This window comes from Antennarius striatus, chromosome 2 (genome assembly GCF_040054535.1).
Source record: "Antennarius striatus isolate MH-2024 chromosome 2, ASM4005453v1, whole genome shotgun sequence".
NCBI classification, from domain to species: domain Eukaryota; kingdom Metazoa; phylum Chordata; class Actinopteri; order Lophiiformes; family Antennariidae; genus Antennarius; species Antennarius striatus.
Genome location: NC_090777.1, coordinates 27,078,348 through 27,096,015, shown reverse-complemented (window position 1 = coordinate 27,096,015; position 17,668 = coordinate 27,078,348). Strand labels below are relative to the sequence as shown.

At 39.4% G+C, this 17,668-nt stretch overlaps 1 protein-coding gene across 1 annotated transcript in view; it reads right to left on the bottom strand.

Moving 5' to 3' along the window:
• Positions 1 to 17,668, bottom strand: part of cacna2d3a (calcium channel, voltage-dependent, alpha 2/delta subunit 3a) — a 94,601-nt gene that overhangs the window by 28,650 nt on the left and 48,283 nt on the right. Inside the window, exons 10-20 of the mRNA XM_068341710.1 lie at positions 17,451 to 17,564; positions 13,042 to 13,120; positions 10,220 to 10,353; positions 5,548 to 5,619; positions 5,092 to 5,172; positions 4,415 to 4,489; positions 3,101 to 3,184; positions 2,937 to 3,008; positions 2,099 to 2,160; positions 1,869 to 1,936; positions 308 to 353 (exon numbers count right to left, since the gene is read on the bottom strand). Coding sequence (XP_068197811.1) covers positions 308 to 353; positions 1,869 to 1,936; positions 2,099 to 2,160; positions 2,937 to 3,008; positions 3,101 to 3,184; positions 4,415 to 4,489; positions 5,092 to 5,172; positions 5,548 to 5,619; positions 10,220 to 10,353; positions 13,042 to 13,120; positions 17,451 to 17,564 — 887 coding nt within the window. The remainder of the gene's footprint in view (positions 1 to 307; positions 354 to 1,868; positions 1,937 to 2,098; positions 2,161 to 2,936; positions 3,009 to 3,100; positions 3,185 to 4,414; positions 4,490 to 5,091; positions 5,173 to 5,547; positions 5,620 to 10,219; positions 10,354 to 13,041; positions 13,121 to 17,450; positions 17,565 to 17,668) is intronic.

Genomic DNA, 17,668 nt, shown 5'->3' with positions numbered 1-17,668 from the left:
TTTCAGTAATTTTTGTATTCCAAGGCATCTATGTTGAATTAAATGTGAAGTAAGACAAAGAAGGTTTTCCCATCTATAAGCATTAACTTGAAAAGCATTTACTTAAATTTGTTTAGAGATTGGTTCCCAGTCTTTGTGACCACAAGTCATCGAGTGACACAAACCATCAAGTCAAAGTCCTACAGATCCAAAAGCTCTTATATAACTAATCAAAGGTAATAACACCATAGTTTAATTCTGTCACAATTAGACAGTTAATTTGGATATAATCCAAAACAAAAACAAACAGTAGTCTAAATATGCTCACCATTCATCTGCCAGTGCCACATCGGGATGCTCCAAGTCATGAAGCCCTGAAACAAGAACTAGGTTATACATATCAAAATTAATGAGCAAAAACATAATAATTCTGATGGGCATCTACAATCTGAATGCACACACTCTTAAACACACATACAAGGGAGAAAAATGTGTTTTTTGAATGGATGTGACAGGACTGATTAGATCAGGAAGAGCCAAGTCATGCTCAGTGGGCTCTAGATGATGGACATGTTTAGAGAAACACACAGAAGCTGACATACACCCCAGTGCCACAATATGAATATTAACACGCATGAGGCTCGATATTAACGTAGACACACGAACACACACACACATGCACACACAGCTATGTTACACAAATCAACTAGGGAGCCACAATTGGACAGGAGGTTATACATTTGTTCAGTGGTTGCATAGGCGTGTAGTACTTTTACTGTCTTGAAAATGAGTGTGCATGTCTGTGTCTATGTGTGTGTGTGTGTGTAAATGTCAAATGTCACATTATTTCGATTAAATATATTGATATATGGTCAGACTGACCCACCTATAGCAGACTAGCACTTCAATATTATTTCTATTTTTCTTATTATTCATATTTTACTTTTCCACATTAACTGAAAATCAGTTAATGTCTGTCAGTTAAGTGACTGTTAACAAAGTTACTTTGGAAACAATAAAATTCAAAGAAAAATATTATTTGTGTAATTTCGCTGATTACAGATTGAAATCTGGACAGAAACATGTTTTTTATTTTTGTAAATATATGTCTATTCTCATTCTAATAGTAGAGAGACAGTTCTGCATGACTAATCTTACTTTCCTGAATGGGGACCAGACCAGTATCCACAGTGACAAGGAAGCAGAAACCAATGACAATCATACATGCCACTTCAACAGTCATCCTGGAGAAACACTGAATCATGATCAGTTGTGACACATGCAGGGAATGACTGCTACGAAGAAGAACTTTGGAAGACAAAACTATGAGAGCCCCTTGAGAGTACAGTCGCCTAACAGAGGTGCAGAAGGGAATTCTGGGTGGGAAATAAGTTTAAAAAGATGTCCTAAGGTGAAGCCTTAAAGACACACACAAAGACGACAAATCCGCCAGAGGGTCAGAGGTCAGGAGGATAAATGACTTGTTCTCCAAAGACCCAAAGTGTGTACTCTGTAATGTACACAAAGTACACACCCATAGATCCAGAGGGGTATATGGGTGAAGAAGGCATCACATAACATGAATGCCAAGTAGCTGGTGTTGGTGACACAAGAACACACCCCAGAACAAAAGACATCCAGACAGACATCCAGCAAGTCTCAGAAATGAAGCACAGGACGACATCCGGACCTGACATGATTGACACCTCCATGAGCACCTGGCAGCTGATGTCACTAAACTCCTGACCATAGACACGCAACAAGACGAGCTAAGACAGTTTGTGTGTGTGTGTGTGTGTGTGTGTGTGTGTGTGTGTGTGTGTGTGTGTGTGTGTGTGTGTGTGTGTGTGTGTGTCTGTGTGTGCTTAGAAAAGGAGAGTATTCCTTACCTTCCTCTACTGTGACATTCCCACTGAAGAAAAACTTCCCATGGCCTCTGGAAAGAGCAACTCCTAGACTAATAATAATAATAATAATAATAATAATTAAAAATAATAATAATAATAATAATAATAATAATAATAATAACAATAACAATAATGCTTTCTAAAAGGACAATTCACAAGTTGTCTGTTGTGCAAAGCTGACAATGGATTTGCTTCATCTCCAGGTTTCTTACCTGAAAGGCGTCCCCTTGATATCCGTGTAGTAGTAATCATTATGCAACACCAGCACACGTTTCTGAAATGAAAGACTCAGATGTTCCGGTATGGGCTACACTTACAGAAACGACAAAGAAATCACATCAGAGTTGTCTGATGTGATTCCCTGCAGTCTGGCTCCATCTAGTGGTCCTCAGAGACAGTTCACTCTGTCACATGACCTGTTACTTCAAGGGTTTTATTTGCAGTCTTTCATTAAGGATTGGGAATTTTCATGTTTGTAAATTTCATTAATTGTATGTACATTCACAGATTGGACGTTTCATAAAAAAGAATAATATATGCTAATAATAATAATAATGCTTTATACTAAGCTTTTGGCATTCCTGTGCATGTGCAAGCACATGCACACACACACATATGTACATACAAACACAAATGCACGCGTGTGCACACACACACACACACACATGCACTCACTCTCTCCACAATGCCCTCTCTATCCCTCAAATAACCAAGTAGTAAAGGAGTATCATTAGACTGATGTCTCTCCTGCATTCAGCAACATGTGTTTGGTGGAGATAAAGTGTTCACACACACACACACACACACACACACACACACACACACACACACACACACACACACACACACACACTCTCAGGGAACAGAGCAGAGTAAATCTGAAACAAAGCACCATTACCAAGTCAATCACGTACATCACTGTGCCGAGCGCAACAGCTCCTCCACATGTATTCACCATGCAGAGTTTATTCGGTGGGTCAACATCTGGGACCCCCATAAACGCAACTGTTTGTCTATGATTGTGCATTTCATAGAATCTGGAGTACTCACCCCTTTGTCAACACTCTTTTTCACCTCCATGGAGAAGATTCCTGTCTTCCTGTTCACCATGGCATTCCTCAGCTAGCAGTGTAAAGATCATACCAAAACCTAAACATCAGATTTTTATTGACTGGGTACAATGATGATGATGAAGAATTAAAAAGATGTCAGACCGTATCATCCTTATCCTCCCATTCCACCTCGGACAGATCTACACTGCTGTAGTTAGGTTTCCTTCGCTTCTTGCCATCTCCGTACTGCATGTGAACAGTAAATCAACAGAGAGACAAAGGAAAATAAAACACTATGTATTGATTCAAGTTGATATGGCTAAATTGTTTTAGTTAAAACCCAATGATTAATTAATTTTGATATAAACCCAAAAACAGGAACATTGGAGAAGCTAAAGCAGCAAATAATGACCAATAATAACCTAAAGTAATTTATTATCTGTCAAAAAAGTAGACAGGAGACAATTAGCTTGGCAAGAAGACTGTTAGCAGGAGGAAAGAGCTGACCAGCAAATACAGAAACAAAAAGGTTTTGGTTTGAGTTTTCCGTCCACCCATTGTCTATAACCTCTTATCCTTGCAGTGTCACAGATCTGACAGCAGTATAAAGCGTATGAAGAAATAAAAGAAATGGAATAAGGGTATTTATTTGGCCCCACATCTCTCTATAGCTATCTGATTGATTGATTATAAAATTACAGAAACAAGAGTATTGAGTTTTTTTATGTGTACTCTATGTTGGTAACACTACTGTATTTGTGTACCTGCGAGCTCTGCACTCTATTATCTGTCAGGGAGAAGACCGTCCCTCCCGCCATTAGCTGTTGAACACCGTTCATTAACAGCTTTAATTAGACTACTATTAAACCATCTGTCTGTCTCACCGTCTGTGATCTTCTCTGCATCTGTTCTTCTTTCAGTCCTCCATAACTCTCCATTTTTTCAGTCAAATCGCATTGTCACTCATCACCTAGTTTCAAGTTAAAGCAGGTTGCCTGTTCTTCTCCATCTCCCCCCCACCTCTCTCTCTCTCTCTCTCTCTCTCTCTCTCTCTCTCTCTCTCTCTGCACTCGTTCCCCTCATTCTCTTGTGAGTGAGTACAATAGAGTTAATCACAGCCATTCAGAAGCTGCACCTCTGTCTATTCACAGCACACTGGAGACCTGGAACACACTCTCCTCATCTACATATTATCACACAAGCCAACATGCCTCCATCGCATGACACACAGAGCACCCACACAAATACACACTGATTTTTTTGTGCCAGCCGGTACCCCGGTTCAAAAATGAAAGCAGTAATTCACTTAACATGAACTCAAGAACCGGTATTCCTCTGCTGTATGTAAAAAAAAATAAAAAAATATTACATTTGAACTCCAATCTCTGAGCCTGACATGGTATTGTTATGATAATAACATTCGTACTCAGTTCACTTGTTAAGAAACATTTGAACACTGCTGGAAGTAATACTTACAAGTGGACGCAGGTCAGGATGGGTGAGGATGTAGCCATTGTTTGTGATTGCAAAGGCGTAGCCATGAATGCCCAACTAGGAAAACACACACACACACACAAAGACACACACACAAAGACACACACACACACACACACACACACACACACACACACACACACACACACACACACACACACACACACACACACACACACACACACACACACACACACACACACACACACGAAACAGATGCATTAACAAATATGTCCCCAGTTGTAAATCTGGGCCAATCAAGCTCTTTGTCAAAACCCTAACCCAATCAATTGCTTCAGATCACCGAGTTAAAAAGGATTAGCAAAGGGCATTTGCAAGGGGGACATTCTGAGGAAACAATTTTATGCATAATGTGTAATTTTCCTGTTATTGTTGACTTGAGGAAAGAGCCGTGAATAATCAATGTCAAAATGCATGCAAAACCGTAAATTTACCAGATTTATAGCAAATGGGCTTGACATTTATTTTAACGCAATAATCATAGTTGGATGTGTTTAGGTCAAGGAAGAAAAATTCCAGATGTATAAGCTTTAGTTTTATACTCATTTACTGTATATGTAGGTGAGTATTTCAGTTGAGTTGCATTTATGCATTGACTGTAAATTACGATGTAATCACTGGATGAGTTTCAGCACTACCTTATATTTAGGGATAGTCTTGAGCAGCTCAGAGACAGGAACGTCCGTCCCAACCACCCCTAGTAAGATCCCACGGTTTCTCTGGAATCATACACAGTACAGGACAAATTCCTAGTATGTATTTTGTAGATGGAATTTTAAGCCTTTTATGACATAACAAAAAGACAATCCAAAATGTGTGATCTAACCAGTGATTCTCTACAGTATCCTAACTTACAAACTGCAATCACATTGAAATTAGTGTCTGTCAAATACAAATAATCCTGAGTAATTAGCAATTATTTTGTAATTTGTGTCTGTTATCAGAAAACCTAATTCCTTGTGAGTTATTCAGCAAGTAATTTCACAGATTTTCAATTAAAATGCAACCATGGTGGAGACAACAAGTTTGTGAACCATAACATTAATGACAGTGAACTTGAAATTGGCTCTGAAGCTGTTTGTACGTGAACTTACCGTCTCATTCTTAGTGCTGAAGACTGGCATTGCCACTGTGGTCATCAGGACAGGACCTTGACCGTCCTCCAACTGAGGAAGTCATGAAAGAAGGAAAATGAAAGAAGTTAGAGGGAGAGAATGAAAAAAGGACAAGAGATCGAGGAGGGGAGGGAAGCTGACGATGAAACACAACTGTAACGACACGTTTTGTGACATCATGCACATTAAGTGAATCATCTTGCTTAGTGACACTTAGTGATTGTCTTGTGCTCTTTCTTTAATAGTGAGCCTAATAGGAATCTGCAGCAGACCTAGTCATATCCTCTTCTTGAGGGACCTACAAAACCTCCATGACATGTTTTATTCATATTTATTATTTGCCTTAAAATGTGTTCAATAACAGTCAGCCTTTGATCTCTCATAGAATAAGCTAATCCAAACTCAGTGCCTCTAGTTTGGATCCGGGTATTTTCCTTTCCCAAAAGACTGCTGGAATAATTATGATATTTATCTTTCCAGCGGCTGTCTGTGTCTAATGATGATCCTTTGGAGATGAAAGCTCGACACTGTTATTAAAAGAGTCAGCAAAATATGGTTTGACCACGTCTATGCTGGAAAGTTGAAATATCAGTCACTCACACAATTCGTGTTCAAGTCAACACATCGATCCATTAAGTGTAAAATGAGATCCAGAACAAAACCCACAATTCTGTTAAATTACTGAATGGTAGGAAAAATCATAACTCACGTTGCACACGATGTGCTTCTTTTACGTTATGATTTTACGTTCTAAACATCCATCTCACTGTCGTCTGTTTCCGAGAGAATTACTCCATTGAACCAATGCAGTTTCTCAACAAACCCGCACCCTCTAGTAATCATAGGTAATAAAATGAAACTGCTAGAAGCCTTTCCGTCTCCCTCAAATGGTGAAGAAAAAGGGAATTGGTCACTTGAGGTCAGACAGCTGGTAATTGCAAACCAGGATGCAGTATTATACATTAAAGAGAGAACAAAAAAAAACCAAACCACCTAAGCACAGCTGTTGTAACAATGGACGGCCTTGCTGCCGGAGAATGGGATCGATCAAAGGACAGGAAAAACGAGCAGAGGCTCATCTAAAAATACTAAATCTATTTCCAAGCTCAGGGCTATTGGATCATATATCAACAGCCTGCAAACATATGCAGAGATTTTTTTCCTATTTTTTTTGGGGGGGGGGGGGGGGGGCGTCCTTATGAATTGTTGGAGAACAGCCCAATCAAATACATATGTTTTTCAAAACTTATTTGAAAAGTTTTATTTTTTCCGTATACACGCATATTTGTGAAGGTCAGTCCAGACAAAGAAAGGCAGCCAGCAAATATTTGTTATATTAAAGGTCAACAGCTCACAAATAAATGATTTTCACATCTTCTACCTTTAATCCATGTTTAAATATCCAAAACCTGTAGAGGGAAAGATTTCCTTGAATTTGATGAGTGCCCTACAACAGGAGCACCTCTGGGAGTCTGTATTTACAGTACAGTTTCACTTATCGTGTCAAACCCTGCAACTTCTGGTGCAAGGTCAGATCTAAATACGGGCAAAATCTACATTACCACAGACTGTGTCTGGGTATAAATCACAGTAAATGAGGTGTGTAAGCATTTTCTCCAGCTGTGGGTCAAACCTCTTTGGGCTCCAATATGCTTTCTCCCCACTGACTTAAATACCCACTCACTTCTAACCCTATGAGGGCTTCAGATACACATCCCTGCCTTGTGTTAGGTGTCTCATAGGACACATCGAAACCTTGGTTGCTTTGACACCTTGTGTTCTGGTGGATGAGGAGACTCTTATGTCCCTGGTGACCACATTTCATAATGTTTGTTGTGTGTAAACCATGGACCCAAAGCCCTCTGAAGGCTCCTGTGGGAAAAGACAATGTGTTGGACGGACACAACGGAGGACAGAGGTGGTGCAGAACATAATAAAAAAGTTCCTTAACTTATACTTAAAACATCTATATTACCCCAATAGTCACTATCATTTTGGAGTTTATGCTTAGCAGTCAAAAATTATTGCTTTACTGATTTAATTAAAAAAATCAAAATACAATCAGAAGCCCAGCCTTTCCATTTCTCTGCATGTGTCCACGTGTTACAAGGTGTGAAATAAACTTCACATTAGAATCCTCTTCCCAATTTTACACCCTTCTTTATACAATTTACCTAACTTTCAACAATTCTTATCTCTTGAAATTTTCTGCATTCTCAATCTCACCCTCCCTACACGTGGCCTCAAATACCCTTTCTCTGACACGTTACTGCCACCCCCCTCCTTCCCTCCTATCATCCCTATGCTCAAGCATCAGTTCTTCTGACAAAGTAGGAAACTCAACCAAATGTGACAGAGAATGATGGATGAAGCTAGTAGACAAAAGATGGAAGAGAGAGAGGATGGAGAAAGAACAGAAGAGGGGAGAACATAGGTGGGGGTGGGGGTGTGGAGGGTGGAGATGTAAAGAGATACAGAGGAAGAAAGAGCAGATGTGCTACGCTATTGAGTTGCACTGAGGAGGACGGAGGAGGAGAGGAAAAATATAGGATGACACATCCTGGAAAATAATATCAGATGCTCATCAGTTTGCTAACACTGAGCAAAGTTAACTTATCAGACCTTACGACCAAGCAGAGTGTGTGTGTGTGTGTGTGTGTGTGTGTGTGTGTGTGTGTGTGTGTGTGTGTGTGTGTGTGTGTGCATGTATTGTTTTATTTTCAGGGAACTGGTGTGTATACGCGCTTCAAGCAACCGGGCATGAGCTGGGGGTGTTAACATACAAAGAAAGTGTATATTTCTAATCCCAGTTATCAAATCTGACAATGTGATATCAATTTTGATTTTCTGCTGAGTCACTTCATTGTCTATAAGATTGGGTCAATCACACTAACAATACTACGTCAGACATATGGCCTGCCAGCTGTCTAATTGGAATGCTCTGTGCTAGGCTTATGCTGATGGCAGACAAAAGCATCCTTGTGTTCTGCCATCATCATTTTTATGAATATACAGCTTCTTATCTCAACCCACATACGATTCATAAAACACTGAAAATGACCAAAAATGGATTCAGAACAGATCATCCCACTATAGCTATTGGATTTCCACCCAGAAGCTGACAAAACAGCTTATCCTGAAGAATTCTACCAGAACAAATAACATAGGCAATTTTTGTTTTCAACTCCATATCAAACAGGCAAAAGAACAAAACGCAGCCTCACATTTACACAGATGATCACTTTGCCAGCGCCAGAGAAACCGGCAAAGCACAACGTACAGAGAATCACCAATGAGCAATGAGCATGTGCACAGACGTGTGCTTAGTCAGGCGTGCAAAAGAGAACCGTCAACTGAACTGATGACAACTGCGATGCTTAGCTTAACTACGGAAAGTGAGTGATGCTAATACACAAAAATCTGCTGTGGGTCGGTATGGTAGCTATTTCACCCAAGTTACGCATAATCTTGCAGAGATCAGAAATTGAAAAGCACATGCACATGAACCGCACATGAACACACCAGACCTCAACACAGCACAACACACTGATGACCTGAAACCAGAATGTTCTTTACCTTCTGTGCTTGGGGGAGCTAAAGAGAACAGATTAAAGAGGAGGGGGAAAAGAGAAAGAGTCAACACATTTGTGGATAAGTGTGAGAGAGCCTTTCAGAGTGTTTTCCACTGATTGGAGTCTCAGCACCAACGGGTACATGAACAAAAAAAAAGAAAAACTTTTGACTGCAACTATAAAAACAGCAACTGTGTCAAAAATAGCTTTATGGAAGGTCACAGCAGAGGTAAGACGCTTGAAGTCTTATCGATTAGTTATTGTAGATCATTGTACTTTCACTTTGATAAATGGTTGAGGTAATGAAGACAAAAGGAAACAAATAAGTACAGGAAGACAGAACCAAACCTGGCAGAAAGTAGACTTCCATATGTGCATTGTATTTTGAGAATTAGCCTGCAGGATATTTCTGTCCAAACTTCCAGAAATATCCTGGATGTATTGTTGCTTCAAGGCCCTTGCCTTTGTCTCCTTAAATTTTAGGAGGATCTTTTCTGAAGTTATCTATTAAGAAATAATGGAGGAAAACTACTTGCTGTTCAATCATAATGACCAATCATTATAATTTAAAAAAAGAAGCATTACACAAATGTGTATATCGCAATGTGTACATTACAGCTGTGTTTAAACCAGAAAATCAAAAGCATGAACCGCAGATTTAGCTTCAGTAAGGATGTGATCATCTGAGTGTGCTGAGCCATTATCCACTCATTATCATTACTGTCATCATTCTGCAGGTGTTTGGCCAAGCTATGAGGCTGAAAGATTAGAAACTAAGTCACCAATGTGTCACAGCCTCTATTGACCCTACATAACTCACAGATTCACACAAGAGGCTCATTCACTTCATAGTTCCATCTGCTCCTCAGGCACGCTTTCACACATTCAGTCCGACACCCACAAACACTACACCTGTTGTAAAGGCCTTTGCTTCGCCTTTGGAATATTCAGTACATCAGATCCAGATTGAAATGCACTATGGGTGAAGTCGATCTACAGATTTATTGCATAATATTTTAGAAGATGTGTCCAGAGCGGTTCAGAGTCGAGCATCTATTGAAGCGGCAGGGTAAACTCACGGTGCTATCGATGTAGGCCTCAGTCCAGACCGTGTCATGCTCCTGGTCAATCACCTTGGGTCGACTCAGGACGTGGAGATACTCCATCACATTCTCTTGCACATCTGCCAGTGTGGAAATTTGGGTGAAGTAACCTGTTGCACAGAGAAAGGCAGGAAGATATGACGAGATCAGACGTTTCTTCTCTAGGTCTCCAGATGCGTTTCACATTGCGGCAAGTGTCAGATCTGATATCAACTTTAATGTCTAATCATTTTAATGCCATCATTCCCATTTTATTTATCTTAGTACCAAAGCAAAGACATGACATTTGGAATACAGCAGAGTTGGCATAAGTGTTCCTACACTGATACACAAATGAGACCAGACCAGCACGGGTGTTTGAATGCTTAAGTGATATGTAAATGCACAAAACAGCTATCTCAGTTAAACCAAATGCGATGCCATTTCCTACTACGGTAATGCTGCTATTATGATGTTAATGTGCATGTGCAAGAGGGAATATACTGTTATCTCAGCATGGGAGGGATGTTGGTGAGGAAAAGAGGGAATAAGGACATGGTAGAACAGGGAGAGAGAGGACGAGAAGCGACATAAGGAAAAAGACGGAGAACTTTGCCACCCATCTGTAAAAACAGCAAACTGCCTCCAATTACGGTGAGGCAGTCAAGGAGAAAATCAAAGCTGGAGGAAACAGATTTTGGTGTTACTGTTGCCAGCAACAACCTTTACTCTACGGGTAGAAAATAGTTTCAGTCTAGACATAGATCTATAAGGGATGCTATAAATCCATCAAATAACTGAGAATGTGTTCAATCTGTAAATACAGCAAAAAAACACAAAAAATTGAACACCAGAAACATTAAAATGACTACAACTGCCAGAACGTATTTTCCCTTGATATTGACCTGGAAGTGAACCTTGACAGATCAGACTTTTCATCCTCAAAGACACTCGGATGCAGCCATTTCTCCAGCAGACAGTGCAATGACAAAGCGCACATACGGATTTGCGATGCGCACAAAGTGAGCTACCTCATTCTAACTGGATCGTTCATCACAGAGGTGAGTGACGAATGACTACTCCCTCAGGAAGGCTGAGGGCGTCCTTCGGGCTGAGCCAACGGGGCCAGTGAGATGAGCTGGGGAGAGAATAATGAACACCCCCTGCTTTTGTGACATGGTACACCAGTCATATATACAGGACAGGAGAGCAAAAGCATGGCCACAACGGGGGCATTAATATATTTTTAAAAGACCTTGATCAGATGATATTTGAGAATAAATACGGTCAGAGGTGCCCCGATGCATGAAGCTAAGTTTGTTGAGACCATCAGATTCACCTGTATCCAATTGTACAAAATTAAATTTGAAATTGTGGGATTATAAAGAATGGAATTATATTGGAATTGTTTTTTAGAAATATTTGTCTAAAATGTAATGTCGTATTGAAATGTCTACCATTTCATATTAAATGGCATTACTCCATAATTATACAGACGGACCATTCAAATGTTCAAACAAGGGTGTCCAGTTTCATTTGGACATATAGTGTTCATTCTTTGTTCTATTCAAGTAAATTTGAGAGGCGTTAAAATCAACTGATACTTCATTATTTCAAAGTCAAAACTATATTGTATGTGTTAATGTCACGGGTTGTCATTTATCATATTTTTAGTCGCTGGTCACACCAAGCAGATGTCGAGGGAGGAAAAAAGAGAGGAGGTTGGAATGTGGCTGAAGGCACAACTCTTTTTGCCAAGACAGTGACTGACAATGAATTTTATCTTCATCCATTATGTATTAGGGTTTATTTTTTGTCCCCATCTCTGCTTTGCGTGCTATAGCAATGGCAGCGATCTAGTCGATCACATTCAGGCTTCAATCACAGTCTGCATCCTTTTCTGTGGACTACAAAATTCCAGTGAGTAGTAGAGCCTTGAGACTTTAAGGCAATGAAACCCAATAGACGTATTTATTTTAGCAGTACTATCTGTGCTCTGACTGTTCCAATGTACAAAACAGTCAAAGGCAATTTTGATGTAACAGCCTTTAATGATAAGGCAGACAGAAATCGCTCCTGAAAGTCAAGATGTACGACTATATTTTCAGCTGCAGTTAAGTGAGCCGAGAGAAAACTGTTCTGTGGTTTGTTCGCAAGCCCGAATCACTATGCAATAAGCACTGACTAACCCTAACCCTAAGCACTGACACACACTCACATATAGGTGTCATCATAACCTACTAAATCACTCAAGCTGACACACAAGTTCTCTGAGGTTACGTTCAAGCAAAACCCTGAATATATCCAAACATACTGTATATGTGCACAGACTAGACGAAACACATTTACACCCTTTGTGTGACCTAAGACTTGACCTTCTTGTCTATGGCAGCCTGAAGAAATGGTGCTGGACTGTCTGTCACCTACCTCCAAGCTAAATATATAACCTCAAGGAAAGTGCAAAGACACTGAGACAACCATGATGACACACAACGTAGCTCTGTAAGTGGTGCATCACCACGATAGTTTGGACTTACGGATTAGAGAATGATGTAATGTGACATATCTGGTCTGTGCAAGTGGCACCAGCTGCATGCTGTCTCACACACGTTTAAACTGATGAGCACTGACAAACACACATCTACTCAACGACATGCATGCACGCAGACACACACGCTTAACGCCCAAAACAAATCACGAGTTCCGTAATGTAATCGCTTTTGCCAGGCTGACAGCAGCAAGCAGCAACTTTCTTCTGCAAAAACAGATTATGAGGAGAAAAATCTGCAGTGATCTCCTCGCGTGTTGCAATGTCCCACCTTTATTAGCACATGCCATCCATTTCAGGTTATCCGCGAAGGCTGACTCTCGACCAATCAGGTAAGGGAATATTCGGACCTGCAAAGAAAAAAAACAGATAGCTTCCGTCAGTCATTTTAATCGCATTTTGAAGAGTTCACAACGTCACCATATAGTGAGGAAGATAATGCTGTCAAAGCCAGACAGAGGGCTCGTACGTTATCTGCCAGTGATTAGCAGACCCGCTTTCCTTGTTTAATACAGTTGATTACGGAGTGGTGAAAGTATGAAATGTGTCGTTGAGAACAAATTTATAGTTTAAATTATTCATTTTTAGTTCATTTTTATCAGTCCATGGATGGATGGATTTTTATCAGCTCCAGAAACTAAAAAAAACAAAACAGTGATAGACAGATATTTTAAAATAAGATATGTTTATCAAGAATCTTCAATTATAACAAATGTATATCATTAACTGTGCAGTGGAGCAGCAAGATATTATCAAAAACTGTGATTTCTTTGTAATATTAATTGCAACATGAAAATTGGTTATCCCCTAACAACAGAATTCCCGAACAAATTCAAAAATTTCAAATCAAAAATAGTTTTCAGATTCTTTCCACCTGCTCCATTAGAATTTTGGTATTTGGTGTGAGTATAAGTGTGGTGAGAGCTGATAAAGAAGTGTTTGGGAAAAATAATATTTGGTAAACATTACAAAAAGAATTAGGTCACACTGTATAACATATAATCTACCCTTTATTAATTCATGTTAAATCAACATGGTGAAAGATGAACAGGCTATACAAACACATAAAAGACTTTCCGTTGTTGTGTAACATTTCATGAAAGTAAGACCCATGCTCATTTCCTTCTCTATGAAACAGTAAAAGAATAAAAAAACAAGAGAGCTAAAAAGTTGATCATTATTTACTTTGATTTACCGGCAATCCCATGTTTATTGCACACAACCAGTGTCGAAACGATAAATTGTGCTGTGCAGCCCTACTATCAAGTAAATATTTAGAGTTGAAAAAGCCTAACATAAGCTTCAGGTGCTCAATTCAGAGAATCTCCTTAACTCTCTGCTGCCAAACCCATTTTGCCCTGCAGTGCTCAGTTGGATCGAGCAGCAGGTATACTTGGCAGGTGTGTGTTTGGATGTGTGTGTGAAGAGCAGGTTGCCAGATTGGACCAGATGTAAGCCTCTGGGGGCACAGCTGCCATAGCTCCTATGTCTGCATTTTTCACTGCCTCCGTTCATCCTGACAGCAGGTGTCTGTCTGTCTCTGTCTCTCTCTCTCTCTCTTTCTCTCTTGAGTGTGTGTGTCTGTGTCTGAGTGTGTTTAGTATTTATGTTGTCCACAGAGATGTGTATACGTGTGTCATTATGAGATTGTACATGATTGGCTGCATTGAGTTATATTGTAGATAAACTTTATAAATTGTTGAGTTTTTTGTATTTTTTCTATTGTTAAGCACAAAGAGTTTCCGTTAGTGTATGTACAGCTTGTATGTGCAGCTCTCAAAGGGAAGTAAAGGAGCCAAGATGGAGTTCAAACTTCAGCAGACCAGTTATGAAATATGGAGGAGGCTAACAGCTGAGTCAAATTCAGCGGAGATTAAAAAAACTAGTAAGGGCTTGAGCCAGAACATGCAAACCTCCCCTCACTTGACTGCACAAATTTTACACAGGCAAGACTAAAAATTGAAATCCAAGAATACTAATTGACAAGGTGCAAGTAGACACATGTGAATCTGTGCAAACAAAAATGTGCATAAATTTATGTACTAGTACACATAACACTAGTACACGTGTCTGGTGCATGTAGTCTTCAAAGGTTTACTGAGAATTAATCAAGCGGCAAACAACTATTTGCTATATATGTCAGTTTATAGAACAATAAAGGCAGAGAATGTAGTTTCAATCATGTGTTCAGTTTCTTTTTGTCAACATTACAAAGAAAGCAATGCAAATATTTGTTTAAGTCACTATTAACCCAAGTTGAAATTTAATGCAAAAATGTTTCTTGGCAAATTAATGTAATACTTTACTCAGGCCTACAGTTAACATTGGCATGTGCCCCCGTAGGACTCCAGATGCTGTGGACAAAACCTGTGGCAGCATAAATGCGAAGCATGCTACTCTACTGCTGAGCTACTATATTCTCTTGTTTAAGTGCTAAGACTTAATTATCGCAGTAGTGGGACACGAAGCTTTAAATATTTAAATACTGCATTAGCATTAATGAACTTTCTAAATCTGTCTTTCTAAATGTTTTCTTACATACAGTACAAAGCTTTAATATATGTTTTGTCTTAAATCAAATCAAATCACTTTTTATTGAGCTGAACAAGTGATCACTTTGAATATTATGAAATATGTCAAGTTTCTGTGAGAGGGCATGGGGCTAAGGCCAGAGGGCTAAGTAGATTAAGTCCATGTTGGAGTAGCCTGCCTGTTCTTGGGAGGATTAAATCACTATATAGTCATTACTTTTTTTGTTAATGCTCACATGGACACTACTTGGATGAAAATATTATGAATTTATGAAGTTACGTTATAAGAAAACCTTCTTGATTCCCCACTTTCACTGTCAAATGAAAGAGGCAGATATCACTGAAGACGTTAGTATGTAGGATTTAGGTTGGAAGCCAAGGCTACATGGGAACAGTTTGTCTCCAGGGGAACATAATATTACTAGTCTTCTGGTCTTACCGTACAGTAGACGTACAGTAGAATGATGTTTAGTTCTTTGCCATTGGGACAACAAAAACAATGAAGACAAAGATAGGTGCTGAGACATCATACCGCACCAACACATGGTGGAGATAGACTAAGTACGGATAGTTGACCAAACAAAACTAGTACTGCTTTACTTTTTTTTTTCCAGTGTAAGAACCAGGTAATAAACTTCAATTGGTCACCATGGAATAAAAATCTGAGACATCTTGTACAATTTATAAGTTTCTCTTCCCAATAACAGTCTGTAGAGTATTGCAAAGGCTATAATGTGGTCAGCCTTGTGTGCTTTGTTCTTTGTAGACCATGACCAAGACAAAAGAACATTTCTCTAAAGCATTAGTTACCTACAAAATAAGGTTTTCGGAAAATGACAGAAGTACCTCCCTGAAAATCATTAGTTTAACATAAAAGTCGTCATTAGTGACAGCGTTAGTCTTTTTTTTTTTTTTTGCCAGTAATCCAGCCCTTTCATCAGTAAATGCTTTATTTATTATCTTTTCTCTCCATCTTTTTGGAATAAATGTCAACGAAATGGAGATATCCAGAACCTATTTGCATTCAGCATGCTTATATTCTCAGTGTGGTGCTGTACAGGAGTGACGCTGTAAGGCTAGTTTTGAAGGAAGCCATTAAAAACCAGCAGCAGCGGAGAGAGAGAGAGGCTGGAGAGAGTGACAGAGACTGAACACTTCTATTATCAGTGGGGCTTCTTCTAAATGACACTATCTAACAGTCTTGTTCTTTCTCTGCTCATTGTTGTTCAGCCTTGAGGCACGAGTGAGAAGGAGATGTAGATGCAAACAGGAACCATCAAACAGACTAAAAATGACAAACCTAGTTTTTCATTTAGGTAACAAATAGGCATCTACATTAATGTGGAAAAAATAGTCCTAAAACCTGTCATTAGCCTTATAATTTGGGTTTTCTTTAGGAGAATAAAATCACAGTAACCATTTTCCTCCCTCCATGTCCTCTCTACTTTCATTGCATGTCATGGTCTGTCAGACGAGCTCCACAATTACTTTGCAGGACAACAGAAAGGCAGTTCAATCCTCAGAGACAGGCCCGTACTTAAATCTGTTTTAAAGCCCTCTGAAAGGACCCCATACTGGGCCTATTCAATACTGCTTGTCAAAAAATTTCCCTAACAACTCAGTCAAATACTAACACTTGGCAAAAACCTTCTCTGAATACGCCAAACAAATTCAGTGTATCCATTCAAAAAACATTGACACACTTTGTTTCAAGAGTGATCCTGATTTCCTTATATTTTGTGTCCTCCTGAGTGTTTTTTTTTTTAAAACTGATGTCTGGTGTGCATAAATTGTAATCAATTTTTCATCTTTATAAAAATATCATCCCTCCCTGTCCTGTTGATTGATGATTTGACAAAGACTGTAAAAGATCCCTCGGTAACCTATCAAAATTGTGTCTAATAAATCTACCTCCCTGCATTATGATTGAACAGGGCATTTTGCAAGGAGTTTAAGAAGTCACTCATATCCTAGGGGGGCATTAATCCACTACTATTGCTCATCCTCCATTAGCATATCAGGTCGCAGGTTCTTGAACTTGTGAATGAAGCAAATTGGAAACAAGTTCATTTGACCTCAAATTACATCAGTCTTGTAACTAGAATTGCACAATAATGACCTGTGTCTGTTTGTATGTTTCATATATTACCTTCCTCTCTGGCCAGTTGTATTTGGCAAAGATGGCATCATATGTGTCCACCGCTCCATCTGTCACCAACATGATGGCCTGGCTGCACTCGCTACCCCTCCCAGTCCCATTGAACTGGAGGAAAAGAGACAGAAAGGGGAGTTAAGACATATTTGTTCGACCATATGTGATTCTTCCCAGTGAGGAAATGTCAGATTGACTCATCCACTGTGATATTT